Source organism: Emydura macquarii, unplaced genomic scaffold (genome assembly GCF_026122565.2).
Source record: "Emydura macquarii macquarii isolate MOO-44397 ecotype Brisbane River unplaced genomic scaffold, CSIRO-AGI_Emac_v2 contig_383, whole genome shotgun sequence".
Taxonomy (NCBI): Eukaryota; Metazoa; Chordata; order Testudines; family Chelidae; genus Emydura; species Emydura macquarii.
In genome coordinates, this window is record NW_027130520.1 from 12,010,068 (window position 1) to 12,033,896 (window position 23,829).

The following is a 23,829-nucleotide window of genomic DNA, read 5'->3' on the forward strand; positions in this document are numbered from 1 at the left end:
ATGAGAACAGGATCAAGCCCATATAAAACAACTGAGAATGAGGAGGAGAAGTGGTTTAACAAACATTTGATATATCAAACTCAGAAAACAAGTGGCCTTGCCTTTAGTCATTTCTTAAAAGTTATTGCATTTTAGCCATAGAAGTTGGTCAGCAGTAGAAACATCTTTTTTGCAGAATACTTCAATATGTTATCTGTTAAATAGCATACTTCTTGAGAGCTGACATGTCCAAGCTACATAGCGCCTAGCATCCTATAAAACTATCTAAAACTATCTAAAGAATGCTGATCTTGTCAATAGCTTTGTTAGAAATGGCCAGTTAAGTAAATTTAAGGGAGCCTTCTTATATTTTAATTTCTTTGTTGCAGGTCACAGTCAGTCTCTAAAGCTTAAAAAGCCTTTTGGATGTTTCATTCAACCAATTGTTTTTAACCTTATTACTTAGATGCAGGGGGAGAAAAGAGTAAGATTTTTAGCTAATAATTCTTAATGCTGTGCAGTTAGTGAACTAATTCTTTCTTCAGCATGTTATGTAAGAGGCCTGAAGAGAGATTTGTAATGTAATTTTTAAATGGATATACCTATTGTTATATGCAGACTTATTTATTTGTACATATACAAATCATGCTTTCAAAGACAAAGAGCCTATCCAGGGCTCTAAGCACTATTACCATGGATTAAAAATGCAAACAAAAGTAAACTCAGCAACTTTCCCAAAATCAGGAGAGAAAAATGACAAAAAGTACCTCTGTGCATACTTTTCAAACCTCAGACATCGCCCTTCCCAAAGGCCTGGGAAAAACTCTGTGATTTGTTGTGCCTAGAAGGCCTGGGTTTCTTCAAACCAAGAAGGGAGAGAATTCCATAGTTCAGAATCCTGTATGAAGACTGCTGTTACAGCACCTTGTGCACTCTGAAATGCCAGGGGTTCAGTTCAAGTGTTTTCACTGACCACAGCAATGGCAGTATAGAACTGGGAACTCGGCTTCTCAAATAGCCAGTATTAGAAAAGTATAATAATCTTCAATTCCATGTTCAGGGTAAGCTTCAGTATATGCAATAACGTAATATATTGCACTTCCTGGAAGCCTTGTGAATTCCTCTTGGATAAGTCTTCTGTTCCACAAAATAAAGAAGCAATTGTCTTGTGATGACCACTAAGGAAATAAATGAATAGGTTGAGAGAAGCCTCTTTTCATACTATTTTCCACTAATTTTTTCTGAGGTATTTTTGAACTCTGTGGGTTTTTTTAATAATGCTTTTGTGAAGTGCTTAAATGGACCAACATGGGGGAAAAAAAAAATCAAAAGTTGCCAAATACTGTGTTTACTAATAACCCAACTAGCAGTTTTCAATTTGAACTACTGGCCTCTTAGTGTCATATAAGAAACACAGCATGATGTGGGAGTGTAGCTGCTTATACACAGCACTGAGTGTAGGCCAAAAGCGTAGTGAAAGCCTTAGATTTGGGTTGGGTTTTTTTTTAGTTTTGTTACAAGTCCACACTTTTAATTCAAACTAGCTAACATCATAGTGGCCTTTTGCTACAGCTGCAGCCCCTGAGTATGTGAATGGTTTGGAATTCCTACTTCTTAGCAGTGAAACACTTGACAGCTATGATGCATCTTTCCTAAGGGATTGGTGTCATCTGCTCCAAATGGAGGAGTCTGAGATGGCTTTCACCTGTTTTGTTTTGTTTTGTTTTGTCTTCTCAACACTCTTGTACTAAATAGCTGTGTGTAATCCATGCAAATACTACATGTAGCCAATTCCATCTTTCTAACATATGGCTTTAGTGAGATCATCTGCTATTGGCAGACACCTGCAAAACTTGTGTCTAACATGCTAAAATTATAGTTTACATTTTCTTTGCCTTTATAGGATTAAATCAGACCCTTAAGATTAAGAAACCAAACCAGACTGGTGCAGTAGGCTGCAAGGCAATAATTGAACTAGCCAATGTGGTCTTTATGGACATACATAATTTTGAAATGTTGCATCTGTTAAAATAGATTTTATTAGGCACTACAAACCCCATTTTCAAAACATCCATTTAGAAAACAGTAGATGCTAGTGGATCCTGAGCACTTCTGGAAATCTGTCCAGTTTAGTGTAAACCTAATCATAGTCTTCATTTGTAAACCCATAAGTCAGATGTTGTCTTGGTGAATTCCTTCTCCTGCCCACCTGTCCCATTGCTTGTAGGAGTATCCAGACTGCATATCCTGTGCCTGTAGTATCGATTTAACCCAGTGACACAAACATTATTATACATACATTTTTTCTTTGTATTCCAAATAGTTATGAACGGCTTCTTTCAAGGGAAAAAAGCAATGAATATCAGCACAATTTGTTCCATTATAATAAATACTTTCATTAAACAAAAAAGTGCCACCTGAACTCTTACTGTTTTTGTAGGCAGGATTTTTCTCCTGTGCACTGTTTTAGGAAGGCCTCAAATGTGAAAAGCACTAAAGGGTTTTTAAAGGCAAGCTTAATTTTCAAGCTAAATAACTGATTCCAAGAAGCCCTGATGGTTTAGCTGTTTGCTTGGAAAATTAATTGTGGAATTAAGTCTTCCAGCTGACAAGGTTTCAATTTCTGAGCTTGTCTTTATTAATGCATTTTATTCCTTATCCCAGAAATTGCTGTTTTCTTTTAATCAAAAGTCATATTCCAGGTTGTTGACTTAGTCAATCAGATACTGCATTTTTTTTCCTTCCATGTGATGAATAATTATATTCATGGGGGTATTGGCTGAATTAAATAATTTAAATTCTGAAAACAATTAGTACCTTTTTTTGTAAGTGGTTGGCCATGGGTCTTTCTCAGCTTGGTGTCTATGGTCTGTCTGCATATTCTGGAATCCTTGTGGACATCACTGGACTGGAAGTAATATATTTTTACTAGGCATTGCTATGCTTTTTATCTGATTATGGTAGGAAGTGCTGGTGACAAATATGCCTTCTGATTTTTTTTTTAATGTGATAAGTAGTAGTTGTCACTCAAAACTGAATCATAATTGAGAGACATTTATTTTATTTATGTAGTTTTGTCTTCAGGAGCTAAGACGACAGTTCCCTGGGAGCCACAGAGTTAAGCGATTAACTGGCATGAGATTTGAATATATGGAAAGGTAATGGCTGAATTTTAAAACCTTATTCTTGTCTGGAAAAGGTGCTTGATATCTCTTTAAAAAGGAATTCTTCCCACAGTGAAATTCAGAGCGGAGGGAATTTATACAGTGCTCTTCCCTTTATAAAAATGATATAAAAATGGCATAATCTTATTGTGCTTAGACGCTTCTGTTGTATTTTGGCTTGCATAACATTACAATACTTGTAATCTTTATTTGGACTTGATAGATTTAAAAGATCCTTTACTTGCCCTCACCAGGCCATAGACAGTAAAATACTAGACAATTTTTGGCAAAACATAGTCCATATGCCATAGCTATAAGCTAACATATTTAATCCAGCAGACCCAGAATTCCAAGTAGCATACAAAGCCATTGCCCCGCCCCAAATAAATGACGAATATAGCTCTTCTCCCAAGCTGTGTCCTTATGGCTATAGAATTTTAATAGAAATGAAACTGATAAGGTTTTATAGAAATGACTCCAAAACCCTTATAAAATATAGAAGAGAAGACTATAACCTTTCTGGATCTTTTTGACCTGTCTTACAGAAGGACTATAACTCTGTTATATTTTATGTAGGATGGTTCAAATAACTTAGATGGGTTCAATGTCCATAATGTAAGACCTTTTCCACAAAGGTTACCCCAGGAGCTGTGCTGTCCTGCAGGGCACCTGTACCCTTTGCCTGACTTCCCTCTTTGGACACATTGTATATCACATTACAATATCCTATTCCAAAACCATCTACCTGTGGTGTGGCAGCTAGCAATTTTGCAAAGGGCTTCTAGTAACTGCTGACGTGGAACACTTGTACCTAGCATGAACTGTTTCCTGTCACACTCTACTTACGGTGTTGGTTTTTGAGGCCTTAAGCCCCTGGGCCATCCCAATTCCAGGGCATTGGAAGTATAAAGGGGGGAAAACCTATTTTCATTTAACAGATATTTCTCATCTTTTCTATTCCTTTCAAAGAATGTTTTGAAAATGTAAATTGATATAAAACTATGAAGCCTATTGCTTGGGTTGAAATGAATGGAAAGCTGGGCTCCACTGCTGCAGCAGGAGACTAAGGCTAAGCAATCCTTATCTCACACCCACTTTTATGTAAAATGAGTTGATTTGTGGTGTTTTGCTAGTCCTTCTCCATAATTCTTAGCTCTGGCCTATGCATATTGGTGTGGCATAGTGAATAGGAATCTGATTTTGGTTGGGGGATAGGTGGCAAAAATTGTTTCTCAAGCCTGCTCGAAAGAGTGAAAATCAGCTCTGTCAACTTGTACGTGCTTCTGTCCATGTTTGTATGACCAAATTAAAGAGGTTGGCCCATTCCTTTGATAAGTAGACTCTAATCATAGGCATGTGTACAAAAGAATGGTCATACTTGGTCAGAATAATGGTCCATCTAGCTGAGTATTCTATTTTATCAGTGGCCAGTACCTGATTGTTATGGCAGTTGGAGGTTTAGGGACTCCTGGAGCATGGGGTTATGTCCTTGACTATCTTGGCTAATAGCTATTGATAGACCTATCCTCAGGAACTTCTCATTCTTTTTTGAACCCAGTTATACTTTTGGCCCTCACAATATCCCCTGGAAATGAGTTCCACAGGTTGACTGTGTGTTGTGTGAAGAAGTATTTGCTTCTGTTTTTTGAACATGCTGCCTATTAATTTCATCAGGAGATCTCTAGTTCTTGTGTTACGAGAAAGTGTTATTTACCCTTTTTCCATACCACTCATGATTTTATATAGACCTCTATCATGTGTCCGTTCCCGGCCGCTGTCATTTCTTTTTCTAAAAAGACCGGTACCAGCTTAATTCTTCCTTGTATGGAGGTTGTTGCATACCCCTAATAATGTTTGCTGCCCTTTTCTGAACCTTTTCCAATTCTGATACATCTTATTTGAGATGCAGCAACCAGAACTGCACGCAGTAGTCAAGGTGTGGGCATACCGTGGATTTATATTGTGGCATTATGGTATTTTCAGTCTTATCATCTCTCCCTTTTCTAATGGCTCCTAACATTCTGTTAGCTTTTTTGACTGTTGCTTCCCATTGAGCAGAACTATCCACAACGACTCCAAGACTTCTTTCATGAGTGACAACAGCTAATTTAGGTCCCGTCATTTTGTATGTATAATTGGGATTATTTTTTTTCCAGTGTGTACTACTTTGCACTTATCAACATTGAATTTCATTTGCCATTTTGTTGCCCAATACCCAGTTTAGTGAGATCCTTTTGTAACTCTTTGCAGTCAGCTTTGGACTTACAAAATTACTCAAGAAAGATAGTTATCATCTGCAGATTTTGCCATCTCGCTGTTTTACCCCTCTTTTCCAGATAATTGATGAGTAGCACTGGTTCCAGTATAGATCTTTGGGGGAACCCTGCTATTTATCTATCTCCATTGTGAAAACTGACCATTTACTCCTACTTTGTTTCCTATCTTTTAGTCAGTTGCTGATTCATGAGAGGTCCTTCCCTCTTATCCTCTGGTTGCTTAGTTTGTTTAAGAGCCTGTGGTAAGGCTCTTTGTAAAAGCTTTCTGAAAGTCCAAATACACTATATCAACTGGATCACCCTTATCCACATGCTTATTGACTCCCTCAAGGAGTTCCAATAGATTGGTGAGGCATGATTTCTCTTTACAAAAGCCATGTTGACTCTTCCCCAATGTATAGTGTTTATCTATGTGTCTGATAATTTTGTTATTTATTATAGGTTCAGAGATTTGTCTGGTACTGAAGTTAGGCTTACCAGCATGTAATTGCCAGGATCACCTTTGGAGCATTTTTTAAAAATAGGCATTTACATTAGCAATCCTCCAATCATCTGGTATGGATCATGATTTAAGTGATAGGTTACATCCCACAGTTAATAGTTCTGCAATTTCATATATGAGTTACTTCAGAAATCTTGGGTGAATATCATCTGGTCCTTGTGACATAGTACAATTTAATTAATCAGTTTGGTCCAAAACCTTCCTCTATTGATGTCTCAGTCTGGGGTAGTTCCCCAGATTTGTCACCTAAAAAGAATGGCTTGGGTATAGTGATCTTCCCTATATCCCATGTAGTGAAGAATAATGCAGATAATTCATTTAGCTTCTCTACTATGGCCTTCTTTCAGTGCTCCTTTTGCACCTTCCAGTGACCCCACTGACTGTTTGGAAGGCTTCCTGCTTCTGATGTATTCAAAAATATTTGCTGAGTTTTTTTGCCTTTTGCTAGGTTTTTTTTTCATTTTTTTTTTTTGTGGCCTGCCTTGTTATGCCTTTACACTTGATTTGCCAGAGTTTATGTTCCTTTCTATTATTCTCACTAGCATCTCGTTTCCAATTTTTAAAGAACGCCTTTTGCCTCTAACTGCTACTTCAATTCTGCTGTTTAGCCACGGAGGCATTTTTTGGATGTCTTACTGTTAATTTTTTTTAAAAAAACATTCATTTGGGGAATACGGTTAGTTTGAGCTTCCATTATGGCATTTTAAAATTATCTTCATGTAGTTTGCAGGCATTTCACCCTTGTGACTGTTCCTTCTAATTTCCTATTTAACTAGCTTCCTTATTTCTGGGTAATTCCTTTTTTTTTTTAAGTTAAATGCTACTGTGGTGTGTTTTTTGGCACTTTTTCACTGAAAAGGATATTAATTTTTTTATATTATCGTCACCGTTACTGACCAGTTCAGCTGTATTCAACTCCTGGACCAGATTCTGTGCTCCACTTAGAACTAAATCAAGATTTGCCTGTCCCATGATGGGTTTCAGGGCAAGTTTCTCCAAGAGGCAATAATTTATGGCAGTGATTCCCAACCTGTGGCCTGGGGGCCAAAAGTGGACCGCAGGGGCTTTCAAAGTGGCCCACGGCTTGTCTCCTGCAGGCTGCAGAAGGGAGCCACTACCTAAGGACAGAGACGGAGCGCATTTCCACGGGTCTAAAAGACTGGTTCAGGCTCCTTGCTGCAGCCAAGAGGATGGGAGATCAGCATTCCCCTCCCCCTGGCTGTAGCAGGGAGCACGGCAAAGCGCTGCATCTAGGTCCATAGTGCTGGGGTTCCTGCTGGAGCCAGAGAGAGGGGAGCACTGATCTCCCGTCCCCCTGGCTGCAGAAGGGAGCCACTGCTTAGGGACCCAGGTGGAGCGCACGGGGCTACAGGTCAGGTGTGGTTTCCCTGCTGTAGCCAGGGAGACGGGAGATCAGCGAGGAGGCAGCCTCCTCACTGAACTCCTTTCATCTGGCTGCAGTGGGGGGAAGGCGGCTGGCGGAGACTGGTGGCCCTTCAGTATTGTAAAAATGATATCTGTGGCCCTCAGACAAAAAGGTTGGGAACCACTGATTTATGGTGTCTAGAAATTTTCATCTCTGCATCCCTTTTTGAGGTGACATATATACCCAATCAATATGAGGACAGCTGAAATCAGCGTCTTTAATCTTCCTGAGCATTTCACTGTCCTTGTCAGCTTCCTAGTCAGGTAGTAGTATAGTCCGACTGCAACACTGTTATTGTTCAAGCATGGATTTTCTATTCTTAGAGATTCTATGGTGTGGTTTTGATTCATTTCAGATTTTTACTTTTTTGACTCTGTGCTTTCTTTCACACACAGTGCCACTCCCTCATCAGTGCGACCTATTCTGTCATTCCCGTATATTTTTCACCTTCGTATTACCTTGTCCCGTGGCTATCCTCATTCCCCCAAATTTCCGTGATGCCTATTGTTTCAGTATCCTCCTTTAATGCCAGGCACTCTAGTTTACCCATCTTAATATTTAGACTCCTAGCATTTATATATAAGCACTTGTACATTTGTCAATATTCAGTTGTTTGCCTTCTTCTGTTATATTTAAATGGAACGGTTTTATGTTTGACTAGTTCTTCACTAGCTCCTACCTTTACTTCACCAACTTCTTTGCTATCCTTTTTACTAGGATATAGAGTTCCCCTTTAATTCCAAATGGATGTCTCTGTCCAAACCATGTGCTCCACCACACCAGTTGGCTTTCCCTCAATCCTTAGTTGAAAAAACTCTCTACGACCTTTTTAATTTGACATGCCAGCAGTTTGATTCCGCTTTGGTTTAGGTGAAGCACATTTTTACTGCATAGGCTCCTTCTTTCCCAAAAGGTTCTCCAGTTCCTAATAAACCAAAAGCCTCCCACCCTACACCATCATCTCATCCATACATTGAGACACTGCAGTTCTGCCTGTCTTCCTGGCCTTGCTCATGGAACTGGAAGCATTTCAGAGAATGCTGGAGATGGAGATCCTGGACTTTAATCTCTTATCTAGTAGTCTAAATTTGGCCACCAGGACCTTTCTTCTACCTTTCCCTATGTCACTACATGTACCATGACCACCGGCTCCTCCTCAGTACTGCACATAAGCCTGTCTAGATGTCTTGTGAGATCCGCAACCTTCACACTTGACAGGCAATTTTATTGTGTGGTTCTCCCCAATCATCACAAACCCAATTATCTATATTTCTTATAATCAAATAATCTAATAATCAAATCTCCCATTACTATTATCTGTCCCTTCTTAGTAACTGGGGCTCCAGCAGTGGCCAGTATGGCTGGCCTGTCAGCCACACCAGCCACTGCAGCTGGACTGGACTGGAGAATAAAGTGCTCTGTCAAACAGCTGATCTTGTAGCCATTATATTTAGGATGTAAAGACCCTGTAGAAATCTGATAAAGAACTACCTGAAAGGGGGTTCCACGGAGGATGGGGCTAGGCTGTTCTCGGTGGTGGCAGAGGACAGAACAAGGAGCAACGGTCTCAAGTTGCAGGGGGAGGTCTATGGACATGATATGAAGAAGCTAAATAGACCCCATACCATGTGGTTATAACCCAGTATCTAGATACCTACACTATGTATACAATCAAACTATTTTTTGTCCAACTCGGATGATAAAATGGGCTGGATAAGATGATGAATATTTCTCAGATAGGGTTTAAAACAGTAGAGATATTCATTGTAGCGATAGGAGTTAACTTATTTCTAGTATACTTCCAGTAGCAGAATTAGAAAGGAGTAAATCTGTGGTGTTCTGGTGAGTGTAAGGGCTTAATCTCATGCTTTGCAATAGTCTAGGGGTGAGTGGGGTACCTGCTGTAACCTCACAGTCCATTATATTCTGCTGCTTACGCTTAACACCATCATAAGAGAAACTTTAAATCCAAAATGTGACTCTCTGGAACAGGGATCCCCAAACTTTCAGGTGCTAGGGCCACATCACTCAGTCTTGCTCTTATGATGGGCTGGAGCGGCTCCTCCTGGCTGGGGTCCTGAGCCCATGTCATGTGGGAGAGGGGTAGGGGAGAAGGGTGTGGCCAGGAGTGGGGAAGTGGACTCTGCGGGCTGGTCAAAATATGTTGGTGGGCCGAATGCGGCCCGCGGGCTGTAGTTTGGGGACCCCTGCTCTGGAGCTTTGAAATGCAACTGCTGTAATGGAGTGGCAAGTTTCTTGTTCTGGGTGGCCTATTTTAAAATGGCTCGGTTTTGGTGGGGGTGGAATAAAGGCCCTTCTAGATAACTAAAAAGGCAGAATGAAGAAACAAAGGGGATATAAAATACCTACCCTGTTTCAGGTGCAATGTAAATAATATTCCACCTGCAATTTATTTTTCAGTTTATTTGGTGAAGCCCAATACTACAGCCCTTACTCAAGAGTTCCTTGAGGGGAGTTTTGCTTGAGTAAACATTTATGCAAGGACAGTAAAATTCACTTATTAGTACACATTTTCCTTTGAAGCTATGTAAGGTTAGCGCAGTACCCTGTATAGAAAATGCTGCAATGCTGTTACCTAATTACAGAACCAATCAAAACGTTTTTAACCAAATAATTTAACTGAGTCAGCATTTTCTAGAATTCACATCTATTTCTATTGGTATCTTTAAATAGGTACGACGAGGCCATCCAACTATATGACAGAATTTTACAAGAAGATTCAACCAATACAGTAAGTTAAATGGTTTCCCTAGAAATAGAATATTAAACTGTTTTAATTTGTACTAATTTCTTGATAGTACAACTGTAGTGAAATAATTAGGTATTTAATTAGTTATTTTTAAAAAAACTTCCTAGTGTAATATTCTAGCATTTAATTGTCTTCAGAATTATTTAACTTCCTTTCATCAAAGGGATTCATGGTTGCATTTTCTTTTACGTATGTTGAATTTAAAGAGCCTATCGCTGTAAATAGTAGTCCTGTTCATTGGCCTTAATGGGTATGTCTGTGCTGCAGCTGGGAGCGAGCCTCCCAGCCCTGGTAGACAGACTTGCACTAGCGGGGCTTGAACTAGTGCTCTAAAACTAGACATGTGGATGTTAGGGCTTGGGCTGGAGCTCGGGCTATCAAGTAGTCCTATAGGTAGCAATCCAGTATTAGGTGGTAGATGGACTAACTAGCCTACCACATTTCTCCTATCCCTAGCTTCTGTTAATCTGATTTTGAAAATCTAATTAAAATATGTTCCGGTAACATTTTAATTGCACAATATTTATCTCAGTTTACTAGCTGGAAGGCTATAGTTTTGCTCTTAAGTCAAACTGCAATTCGCTGTACAGTGTGCTCACTTAAAAAAAATCACTGTGCAGAGATTTTGGGCTCCTGGCATCGTGCATGCAGATGGCACTTGCAGTCCAGCATTGCTTTTCGTACTCAAACATTACTTCAGTGCTATTTGTGGAACTACTTTGCAGGACCTCTTTGTTTGAGACTTTATATTGCCACCGGTTGTGAGAGTTTGAAGGTGCAAATGATTAAATTTTTCCAGCTCCACCCTGCTGGCAACAGCTCGTCTATGTCACAGCTGTTGGATAAAGTTGGAACTTACCATGATATGGTAAAGGTAGGCTTGGGTCTTTTGAATGACAGTTGGCTGATTCCACGTTCTTTTAGAATGCATTAAAAAGGTAGTCTGTGTTTTTGAAATTGGGTAATGATTTCTTTGTTCTTAGTTTTTTTGGATTAGTAAAATTCTCAATCTGTTCTTAGGATGTAATTCTCTCCTATTTTTGTTTTATTTTGTTTTTTATCACCATTGGTACGTAGTACTTGTTCGAGCATGAGTGATAGCACCTGTATATCTTGTGAGTCTGTAGCAGTTTTATTTTTTAGATGTATAAAATTGCAGTTACTAGCTTCAAGCATCAATTAAATTAAACTAGTCTTTGTCCTTTATTTTTTTTTTTTTTAACTTTAAGGTGTTCTGTAAATATCAACAGTCCTTTCTTCTCCTCCTCACCTCTGCCCCCACCAAAAAAAAATCATGTTATGGCAGATTTGCAAAATGTATCCATTCCCCTGGGCTAAATAATGTGTGTTGGGGTTTTTTTGGTGGTGGTTGTTTTTTTTGGACTGACAAGTAAAATATTGGTAGTCCTGTCTTATTAGTAGGTCATTCCTCATCTTGGAGGCTTTCATAGGAGTTTTGCAAAGCTGAATCAAGAATTGAAATGTTCCAAATAAGGAGGTTAAAGGCACATTAAAGGATATTTCTAAAATGAAATCTCCCTTTCTTTTCTTTGTGGCTCCACTAAATCCAGATGCCCTGCAACTGGCGGCATCCACTTAATGGGATGCCCTAACACAGTCTCTGTTGATGTTTTATTCCTTAATAGGTAGTCTGGAAACCAGAGCCTCCATATTAGAAATAATATATGTGATGTCCTCCTCCACACCACTCAATATTGTATCTTTCAACATTTGTGTGGACTATAAAATAAGATTTTCTTTTTTAAAAAAGTCAATATTTTGGGGCTTGTGACATCTTTGTTCGTGGGCTTTCATCTCTAGTGCTGTTCTGTAGGGATTTGGTGGCAGCTGGGTGCATGCCTTGACATCATGTGGAATGGGAACTACATTGCACAGGATTTGAATTTTATGGACTTGACAAAAATAAAGGAAGCATTTGAACATTAGCAATGTCCTGAAATGTCACTTAACAAATATTGGGGACAATTCAGCATTTCAATCCCCCCCCCTCCCCAAAATGAATATAGTTGAATGTTTCACAAACACTAAATATATATATAGGAACTTTCTAACCTACTAGCCATTATTTCCCCTTCAAATTTTTTCTAATGTTTAAATACAACACTTTTTCCCCACCCCCAGTAGTACCTACAATATGCTGCCATAGGCACAATACAAAAACAAAAGAAGACACAGCCCTTAACCTCAACAGCTTATATTCTTACACTGGCGATTTCTTTAATATGAAAGGATGGTGGCTATTTCATATTCAAAATGTATAGATAGTAAGATAGCACAGTAGGACAATGCTGAATTATATTTTGTCATATAGACTTGGCTCCCATTGTTAGTTTTTACTTAATCACTGATGAGGCAAATAGTTGTACACGTAAGTAACTTTACACACAAGTCCCATTGAAGTCATTGTGACTGCTCATATGTACATAGATGCTCAAGCATATTAGTGTTTTCAGGGTTGAGATAGTAGTAAGTAACTAGATTTTGCATGCAGTGAGACTCATTGGTCTCTTGGCTTTTCATTGTACATCACTGTGTTTACATAGCCCGACTTGCATCACTTCAGTATTATGATGCATCCAAGCTCCTTCACTTCCTTTCATTCCAATTATTATTTCCTCCATAGGTATCAAATGTAACTGTTCTCAGTAGTACAAAAGCTGTTCTTTACTCATGAACATACAGGGAAAAAAGCTTGATGGGAAGCCATTTTCCACAGTTATAGTTATATATTTCTTCTCTTCTTGCATTACAACTTGTATGAATAGAAGTATTTTCGTAAATTGTTGAAGTAAAAATGTTAGTAATATATAGAAACTATGGGTTTTAAATACATTTTTTTAAAAATCTGAAAATTCCCTTTTAACTCCTAATTCTGTCTCTTCATCTCTCATAGGCTGGTACTGCAGTGTCTTGTATACTCTTGTTTTTAAAAGATTTTTTTGTTCTTTCAATTTTTGTTAGGCATTTAAATAAGTTTGATACTTTCAGATATTCTAGACAGGCCAGAGGATTCGCAGGTCACATGTTCACCTTCAGAAGTGGATTTCAAACTCCTCTAGCTTTTCTGCAGTCCACTTATTTTCCTTGGTCTCCTATTCATGTTTAAGGACCCACACAAGCATGGAGAAACTGACTATTTAGAGATAATTTGGTGAAAATGATTACACAACAACTGCTATCAAATGGTTGGAAAATACATGTAAATCCATTTGGTAAGAGATGGATCTTACATGTTATAATGAATGTAAATAAAGGATGTTGGAACAGCATGCTTTTAAATGATGGTGTCCCTGATTTGGTGTCAGATTAAATGGTGTCTTTATGCAACAATTTCTGGCTCATGATACACCGAATTCTGCACAGTTAACAGTGAAAAGAAGAAAACTCTCAAACCCTTTTAGCTTTCTCTAGAAGTCATGCTGAAACAAAGCAAAGATGCTTCTAAAGTACAGCCACATTTTACAAGAATAGGTCAGCTAGATGCGTGTTTTCTGATCTGCTGAAACCAGTAGAAAACGGAGCTTCACATTATTTAAGATTTGAGCAGACTATAAATAAGGCTTTGAAGTGTGTATTTTTGGCAGTTGCACTTTTCAGCTGTTTCAAAATGGCTATCATCATGGTTTGTTGGATATTTTTATTTAAATATATAATTTTGTTTTAATAAGGAACCATCATGCTAGACAAAATTATCTAATTCCGATTTTCTCCATTAAAAATCATAAATACATAGAAGACATTAATAGTGAAAGGCATAAAATATTGTAAACTGAAATAGGAGAACAGGTGTGTGACATCTTGAATTTCTCAGATTCTGAAAATAGAAGAGTCTCTGTTCAATATAGAGTGAAAGTGCGGTTTTTTTGTTTAAGATAGCTGTAGAATAGATTGACTCAGTCTTGCATTTGAAGAGTGAAAGTTAAATAGAAGCTTTTGATAAATTGTCAGTATTGGAATTGTTTGTCATCTACTTGTTAATTATTTCCATGCACACATGTGGCTGCTGTAGGAAAATAAATGTTTCAGAGTTTTAAAAAGAAACCATTTCTGAGTTTGTCTTGGCACTCAGGTTGCCGTACAGCAGTTTCTTCTGGTGTGCTGACACATGGAGTTATTTAGATATATTAAACATTTTCTCTTGTTTGGCAAGTACTGTAAGTGAAACACAGACATTTGTTCACACAAGTCATGTAAAAATCACACACTGCATGGATTGACAGTTTCAGACAAAAAGATGCTTGGGAATTGTACAAATATTAAGAAATTATTTGTTTTTGAGATCCAGCAGACTTTTCTGTTGTGGTAAATGGAATTATGAACTCAAATTTATGTAACACAAAAGTACATCTTCATATCAGTTTTTGTTAGATTTAAAATGTTGAATTAAGAGAATCACATGAAGAGCTCTCTCTAACCTTGTCTCATTCACCAGCAGAAGCTGGCCCAAAAAAAAGATATTACCTCACCCACCTTGTGGGTCTCATATCATGGGACCAACATGGCTACAACACTACTCTTTTATTGAACTATTTAAGGATGGAGGTTGAAATAGGGTTTTAGTTTTGTATAAATGTGAAAGCATCACAACATTTCATTCTCCCTTTCAGATCTCTAGCTGGAAGTAAAGTAATCCACTCACTATAGGAGCTATGTTAAAATTGTGTTATTTATATTATAGTAGTAATTAGAGGCCAGTTGAGATCCGGGTTCCACTGTACTAGGCACCGAATAGATAGAGTAAGACAATCTCTGTCCTGAAGAGTTTACAATCTAGTGTGTGGCTAGGATGAGAGAGGGGCAGGAGCCCAGGTGGGATGATAGGAGCAGAGGGGGACAGAGACAGGCTGGGGGCACAGAAGTAGAATGGGCTAAAACCCCGTAGTGTGCAGTCCCCTGTAGAACCTGGAGCTGAACTTGGTGATTCTGAGTCTCTGCAATCCTCTGCTGTCAGCATTTAGCTATAAAACCAGTGGCAAAGTCTGTCTCATTCTCCCCAAGGGCCTGGTGCACACTGAGGATGGTAGCCTATTGCTGTTATCATTTATTGCATTAGCTCTAGTGTTAAAGGTCTGTATAGTGGATAATAATATCTGAGCTCTGTTGAAGACCCACTTTTTAAGTCAATATGGTTCCAAATAGAATTTCTAATTTTTCAGTTTAAAACAAAAAATTAGGAAATTGCATTTAAAAAAACAAACAAACTGGTTAAAAGACCATTGAGGTTGCAATGTTAAGCACTCAAGTTGGAAAATGCCAGAATTAAGGTTACCTGAGCAACCTTAAATCAGCCCTGTGTGTGTATGCATTATGATCCAGTCTTTTTGTTTGCTAGAGAAGGGTTGTAAATTATTGGTCTTTAACTGTTTCTATTGGATTTAAAAAAAAAAAAATGCAACACTTCTATAAAATTGTTAAAAATTTGATTTTACAAAAACAAAATTTGGGGCCAGATTCAATCTTTAAACCTTCTTAAATATAAATTTTTCATTTTATGCAGTATATTTTATAATGTAGTTCTTAAGATCCCCACTAACAGGTTTGAGAGTATTACGACTCACGTTTTGTATGGTATTTTTGTAGAGGATTTAGTAGTAAACCTGTTCAGAGTAAGCAGAGTATCTATTAATCTGTCTCCCTTAGGTACTTGTATGTCCCTAATTACCATAGTATGTAAACACATCACAATCTTGAATGTGTATATCCTTGTAACACCCCTCTGAGGTAGAACAGTGCTATTATCCCATTTTACAGATGGGGAACAGAGGCACAGAGAAACTAAGGGCTAGATCCACAAGAGGATTTAGGCTATTTTAAGCAGCTAACTTCAAAAGTTAGATTCTCAAACCCTGGCTCAAAAGCCACCTAAAGCTGTAGGCGCCTACGTTTCCACCAGTAATGTCGACAAGATGTCTGAATTTTGCTGATGGGCCTGCGCATAGCTTCTCTAGTCCTCATGCCACCAAGCTGCTTATCACTTTAGCTCCAGCAGGATCCTCAGAGTAAGTGTTTCCCCTCCTATCTTGCTTGCAGGGCCTCATCTGCTAAGCATTCTCAGAGGCCGTCTAAGAACATGTTTACTGGTTTGGGCCCCCACACAAAATACAGCAGAGTAGAATGTGCTGGTGCTCCCCTTATACCTAGAGCCAGGTGGTTAGGGCATTCATCAAGGATGTGGGAGTTCAAGTCTGTGCTCCGAATCAGGCGAAGTGGAGATTTGAACGTGGGTGGGTCTCCCACATCCTGGGTGAGTGTTCTAACCACTGAGCTAAACAGTATAAGGGGGCAGACCACCACCACAACCATCTCATCATCCTCTCTCGCTCTCGCTCTCTCTTTCTCTCTCTCGTGAGAAAGGACTGACCTGGCTCAGGCAACTGACTTCATAGCTGTGAATCCAACCCAGAGTTAGCTGCCTACTCCCTTTTAGGGGCTGGAATTAGGCCCTATCCCTCTCCTTCCCATTTCCTATTAGCTAGCTTAGGTAGCTCCCTGCTCAGCATGCTGGCTTTTTTAAATCTTGTTCCTAGCCACCTAACTCTCCCCATGAATTATATAGGGAGCCTGGGCACTTAACTTGGGGCTGAGGATTCCATGGGGCAGCAAGGCCCTTAAAGTTAAGCATTGCAATGCTGAGCCTAAACCGCTTTGTGGATCTAGCATTAAATGACTTTCCCAGAAGTGGTGGAGCAGAGATTTGATCCTGGATCTCCCAAGACCCAGACTAGCACCCTAAACACTGGATCATCCTTCCACTGAAGTGACAACTTTCCTTTTATTCTTCAGCTCAGCCAGTCAGAAGATTAATTTAGATTGACAGTGGGCTATATCTTCTAGCAACAGCTGTGGTCCAGTGAAGAAGGTTATATTGGATCAGATGTCCAGCCTTCGCACTACCTCATGAAACAATCAGAAGTCTGTATTTGGGTTGAAGTTGCACATTGTTCATGATCTTTTCTAAACTCAGGGCCCTATTCAGCAAGTTATTTACAAATGTGTTTAACTTCAAACGCAAGTAGTTATACTGACTTCACTGGGACATCTTGCACACTTAAGTACCTGGCTGAATTTGGACATTCCATCCAAACACGGGATTTGGTCCCACACCATCCAGTGTTTTAAAAATATTTTCCACTAACAGCTTGGTTGCATGTTCATGTGAACAGGAAGCAGTACATGGATTTGAGCATGTATTTTCATGCTTGTGTTCCCCATTTTGATGGAGGTAGCTGCATTCTGCACAAGCTGGATGTAGTTATTATGTGGGAACCCGGGTACTATGATGCATCATTAGGATATCAAGGCTATGGATAACTTGAACAAAAGGTATATTACCCTCAATAGCTGGTGAAGTGGTTTTCAACCTTTCTAGACTACTGTAGGAGTCTGAGACTACTTTCAAGAGTCTGATTTGCCTTGCGTCACCCCCAAGGTTCACCTCGCTTAAAAACTACTTGCTTACAAAATCAGCCATAAAAATACAAAAATACAGCACACTATTACTGAGAAATTGCTTCCTTTCTCATTTTTGCCATATGATTATAAAATAAATCAATTGGAATATAAATATTGTACTTGCATTTCAGTGTATAGTATATAGAGCAGTATAAACAAGTCATTGTCAGTATGAAATTTTAGTTTGTACTGACTTTGCTAGTGCTTTTTATGTACCTGTTGCAAATATCTAGAAGAATTGATGTATCCCCGGAAGACCTTTGTGTACCCCCAGAGGTACATGTACCGCTGGTTGAGAACCACTGAGCTAGTGCAAACACAGCCTCTGCTCACTTCTCCGAGTGCTGCTCTCTCCCAACAAGCATAGCTACCATCTTGTTTGTTTGAGTCACAGACATTTCACTTTCAGATCCTTACTTCTGTCAAAGGCAGGGAGAACAGTGAGACTGTTGAATCTAGGTGTCCTAGATCTAAGTGTCATCAGCATGTTGATCATGTTGCAGCCCAAAATGCTCTCAGAATCCCTTAGTGGCTTTACATACTTTTGAACAGGAGGAAGCCAAGGTGGGATCCTGAGGGACTTCCACATTCTGGTATCTTTGTGGAGAAGCAGCAGTTTTCCAACAGTACTCTCCAACAGTACAGCTCTGAGGGAAAGGAGCAAATCAACTGAAGAGCCATTCTAACCAGCCCTGAGGGTGGGGTGGCATTTAGGAACAGCGGTAAAATTCTTTCACTTTCTTCTGCCTTGTTTTTCGCAGTTTGAAAAAAATGATTTGGTCTTCAGATTCAAAATGTTACTAATCCTTTTCATAAAAATGAATTTGAACCATGGATAAAAACAAATAAAATATTCTTGATTTTGTTTTTGAAGAATTTCATTCTTTTTATAATTCAGAAAATTAAATTTCTGTAGCATTGAAACCAGCTACACAAAATGTGAAACAGTTCCGTCTCGTAAGAGAGTCATTAACTGCAAAACCATCTCCTGTTAATGCTCTCCTTCCAACCATGAAATGTAGAACGATCTCAGACTGTTGTTGGTATGTTTTACTAATCAAATGCAGAAGTTGATAAATGCTCAAATCCTCACTTCACTTTTAGTCTACTTAATGCTAATTAAAAAGAATCATGACAAATGGAGGATTAGTTCTTGTGCCAGACTGGGGATTATTAGTCTTTTAAAGAAATAGCTTGGAAAGGTTCATTGTTTAATAAAAAAATGTGACATACTAAAGCACCTTAGCCCATATGATACTGATTATAGTATGTGTTTCTTTAAGATGACATATATCTTTCCATTAAGAATGTTGGCTTCACAGAGTCAGCCAATAACTGCTCCAGTGTTTTGTTTTAAACTCTGGGAAATTGATAGGGGGAATTCCATGTCATAGGTTCTGCATGGTCAAACAACATAGATTTTTGTGGCAATGATAGACATTTTTGTCCTGTTCCTGAAATTCTTCTTGACTGGAAGGAAAAAATAGCCTTTTGTACATCAAACTTGTTCTTAGAATCTGTGTTTTTGCTGAGATGTAAAGAATTGAAGTACTTTTTCAGGTAAATTCAAATTTAACTATTGAAGTGAGTCAGCTTTTATTTTTTCTTCTTACATACTTGCTGGCATTTATAGAACACTTTTAATCATAGTATGTTTTTTGAGATGGCATTGTAATTAAAATTTAGTTTCTCTTGGGGCAGTTTTGGATGAACATGTGTTGTGAAATACTAAAAACCCAAATCTGAATTAACTAAGTGAGATTTGCAAGTTTATTACTTTTTCAACAATGTTTATATTTGTTAAATCTATTGGGTTTTACTTTCCCTAGCTAAAATACTGCCTGAAGCAAATTAAAATGCATGACAGTGATAAACTGACTTTATATCCATTGCCGTGGAAGACGGTATTCAGTTGGGTGTTTGGAACAAATAAATGTCAAGTCTTTTAGAGTGTAACTGCTATTTTTTGCCTTGTACGTAAAAGTACCATTAACAGCTTTTGTCTGTCAAGCTGTATCTAAAAATAAATATTTCAACTTAATGCATGTAAAAAACAGAGAATCTTGCCAATTGTGCAAATAACTTATTTCTCTGTCTTCAACCCCTTACTAAACATCCTAACAACATCTTGTGAGATGGGGGAGTATAATTCCCATTTCACAAAGGGTCAAATGAGGCACAGAAGGACTTGCCGCTCCAGGTTACAGAGGGAATATAGGTCAAAATGAGGGTTAGAACACAGTATTGCCAGAGATCCCAATTTTCATGTAAGTCTTGTGATATTTGGTGTTTTTCTTAAGGCCCGAGCTGTTAGTCTCATTGATTACATGAGTATCTCAGCTTTTTTTGGTAAACTTTCTAGCCCTCATCATTAGAGGAAAAGTTTGAAAACATGACCTGAGTGCATCTAAATGCTCTTAAACCGAGGACAAATAAAAAGAATGAAAATGTATTTTTTAAAATCTTTGGTTTTCTAAAAAAATCAAACTTCATGATTTTATGGGCTTGACTCATGATTTTTTGAAAACTTCAGGCTGGCACTACTGAACACATGACTAGTATTCAGACAAATTTCCCTTTCATTTTGCTGATGTGATTGAAAACCTTTAGACCAGTGTTTCTCAATTATATTTCACCATGGCACCCTTGCACGGCCATGTGATACCCTCCGCCGGTAAGTCCAGGAAATCTTCCCCTTTTCGGTGGCGCGGTGTAGGCTGGTTTCGGCGGCGCTCACGGCTGTTCCGCGGTGCGCGATTTGTGTTGATTTCGGCAGCGCGGTTCCGGTTTTTCACAGAACCCTTCAACTCGAACACTATTTGAGAAACACTGCTTTAGACCAATTAATAGTAAACCTATTAACAAAGCCACACCCTACTTTCAAATCCTTTCCAACAATTGTAAATAGCTTCAACAAAAAGCTTCAGTAAAATACATTAACTCTCCAGTTTCTTTTACTCCATGCCATTTTAAAAGCATTTTGTTCTTCCAAGTGCTATGCTTTCTCTGTGAATGCCAGCACAGTCCTTCAGTGTCCAGAACTCTCATTTAAGATGAGTTGCCATTTGTAATAAGACATTTTAGTCAACATTTTCCAAAAAAGGCACTTTTTAGGAGGTGGCGTGGGGGGGGAGGGGATTTAAAAATCTGAATTGTTCTGTTTTGGTTTGGGGATGGGGTTGAGTAATGGAAACCAATTAGAAACAGAAAATTATGTGTAGTGCTCAAGAGACTTAGGGCTTGTCTGCACTACAAAGTTGACGTAAGGCAACTTACATCAGCCTAACTATGGAGATGTGCAAGCTACAATGCTCCCCCTGCCGCTTTAACTCACCTGCTACACTGACCTAATGAAACCATCTCGACGAGAGGCATAGCACTTAGGTCGATGTCGTTAGGGCGACATTGTCAGTGTAGACATTGTATTGCTTATGTCAACTAAGGCCTGGTCTACACTGCCAATGGAGGTCGACATAACGCAGCTTACGTCGACCCCCTAAAGTATGCATCTCCACTGGCATGTCAGTTCCGCCAACCTAAATCACGGTAAAATTTGGCTTAATAAAATCACCTCTGCAAGTGGCATAGTGCTGAGGTCGAATTCAGTGGGTCGAATGAGCGTCAGTGTAGGCAGAGGGCAATGTAAATCGATGTCATTAGTCACCGGTGTTGATTCTGGACACTTTGTGATCAGTGTGGATACCAGTGAAACATGGCACGTCCGATTTGAAGATCAATAAGGTTTAATATGCAAGGTTTTCTATAAATATACTAGTTAGATACAAAGCCTAAAATTAACTACAATATATCATACTCACTAAGCTTGGAGAGCTAAGCAGTTACTCAGGAGGCTGTATACAGGAATGGCTTCCTTCAGGCGCCCTGCCAGGCAGTCAGTGGATCCTCTGGTCCAACCGGCAGCACCTCCTGCGGAGTCAGGTGTTGATGGAGCGCTCCCCTTTGTCTAAATGGTGACTACTTTACCCTTCTATAAACAACCTTCACCTAATTATCTCTCTCTCATTATCATATATGCTAATTACCTACATTGGGTTTCCACCCTTAACTAGATTCCATTCTCACCATGATAATTGGAGTCATCAAAACAACATCTGGTGATAGGAGTGGCGGAGTAAAAATATGCCCCTTGGCAATAAAACAGTGTACCCCAGATGTTCAAGGATAACTTGTTGTTCCCATCACCGTTATCTATGTGCAGCTGCAAGCATACAGTATCTGTATTTTGTCTTGTATGCCATGCTATGCAGAAACTGAGACATCTATAAGGTTATTCAGTCTCTGCCAACTGGAAGATGTCATGCTACAGAGGTCAGAATAGCCAAGCAAACAGCTGAAGCTATGCTAGGCCTGTAGGACAGTGGTCAAACAACTCAAATTGTACTGGGCCTTCAACATCCGGGAGGTATCCCGTAATGCTCTGTTGGGACTGCTCTGCACATTCGCACTCTGCTGCACTGTGGCCACATAAGCAGGAAATAACTCCTCCCCGCAAGCCCTGGGAAATTTTGAATTCCCATTTCCTGTTTGGTCAGCATGAAGAGAGCTTGCCAGTATAGCTGATCATAGCGGCTGCATGCCCCAAACGTGCTCCAGCATGGAGCCGACCTGAGATCTTGGATCTCATCAGTCTGGGGGGTGAAGAGTCTGTTCTGTCTCAGCTCCGAGCCAGCAAAAGAAATTTGGATATCTACGAGAAGATACCTCGCAGCATGGTGGAGAAGGGGCACAACAGGAACGCGCAGCAGTGCCGCGTTAAGATCAAAGGGTTGAGGAAAACTTATCAGAAAACTAGGGAAGCTAACAGCTGTTCTGGCTTCTCGCCCCAAACATACCGCTTTTACAAGGAGCTGCATGCAATTCTCAGCGGAAACCCCACCACTATGCCACCATGCAGCGTTGATACCTCTGGGGAATCCGAGTCCAGGATGAATGAGGACGAGTCTGTGGACGAGGAGGAGGAATGTGATGAGGAGAACAGGGGGCAGGCGAGTGTGGTATCTCTTCTTCCTGAAAGCCAGGAGCTGTTTGCAACACAAGAGCATCCCACATAGATACAGGAAACCGTGACTGACTGAGATGCCGGGGAAGGCACATCTGGTGAGTAGGTTCTACAATTTGCATGTCTTTGGTTATATCCCCTGTCCAGAATCTTGTGCCAGTGGGAAAAAGAGGTGTGTGTGTGGCGGTGGTGCTGTGCTTCCTCGTACTTGGTGTGCTTAAGCATTGAGTTCATTCCGGAAAAGACTATTTATGTGCACAGGGATGCTCCGAGAATCCTCCATGCATATCTCCAGGAAGCTTTCATGCAGGTACTCTGCAATCCTTTGAAGAAGGTTTCTTGGGCGGGCAGCCTTATTTCTTCCACTGCGATAGGACACTTTCCCCCGCCACTCCGTTATTAACTGTTCAGCCATCATCGTGGAACACAGCGTAGCAACATAAGGGCCAGGCCTGTAGCCAGCTGCTTGCAGCAAATCCTCCCTTTCCACCTCAGTGATCCTCAGCAGGCTGATATTACTCATGGTTACCTAGGGAAGATGGTGCACATTTACAGTAGATGACCAATAAAGTTTTTTAAAGTGCATGTTGTTGAACTGTCTGGGATGGTTTCTTGCGTCGGCACACTGCAAGTCCTGAAGCAGGATGTTGTTGCTATAGTCCTTGGGCATCCGCAGATGGGTTCCCATGTTTTTACTCCAGACACGGTTAACCCATACTCACCCCTCACCCTTTCTTCTGCCTGTTAAAAGCCTGATCAGTTGGGAGCCCCACATTCATGCTGCTATAGGGAGCATGGGCCTGTGTAGCAATGGGCCTGGGGATTTCACTAACACAAATGTATTCGCCCCTTGCTTACCGTGGCTGGAACAGCACTCCAACCCTACAACAGTCAGACAATGGAATGTGGTTGTAGCCTTCCCTTGGGAATGTTCAGGGAACTTATTTTTACATTATAACATTGCTTTTCATCCATGGGATGAGTTAACAATGGGTACCTTTGTGCTTTGCTTCCCTCACAGTGGACAGCGTTCAACAGTCCACTGTCTCATACTCCTACAGACCGCCTGTCGCAGATAAGAAAGCGAGAAAAACAAACACACACCTCCACGGCTGCTGACACAGAGCTAAGAGTGTGGAGGATTTCATTATCTGACAAACTGAACATGAACATAGACAACAGGAAGGCAGCACAGGAGTATGAGCATTCAACACAAGAA

At 39.7% G+C, this 23,829-nt stretch overlaps 1 protein-coding gene across 2 annotated transcripts in view; it reads left to right on the top strand.

Annotated features, from left to right (window-relative positions):
* The window catches only part of EMC2 (ER membrane protein complex subunit 2), a 64,698-nt gene that overhangs the window by 14,135 nt on the left and 26,734 nt on the right, over positions 1 to 23,829 (top strand). Inside the window, exons 4-5 of one of the 2 annotated variants that reach the window (XM_067537393.1) lie at positions 3,052 to 3,137; positions 10,042 to 10,099. In XM_067537393.1, the coding sequence (XP_067393494.1) occupies positions 3,052 to 3,137; positions 10,042 to 10,099 (144 nt within the window). The remainder of the gene's footprint in view (positions 1 to 3,051; positions 3,138 to 10,041; positions 10,100 to 23,829) is intronic. The other variant, XM_067537394.1, reaches the window with a different exon arrangement.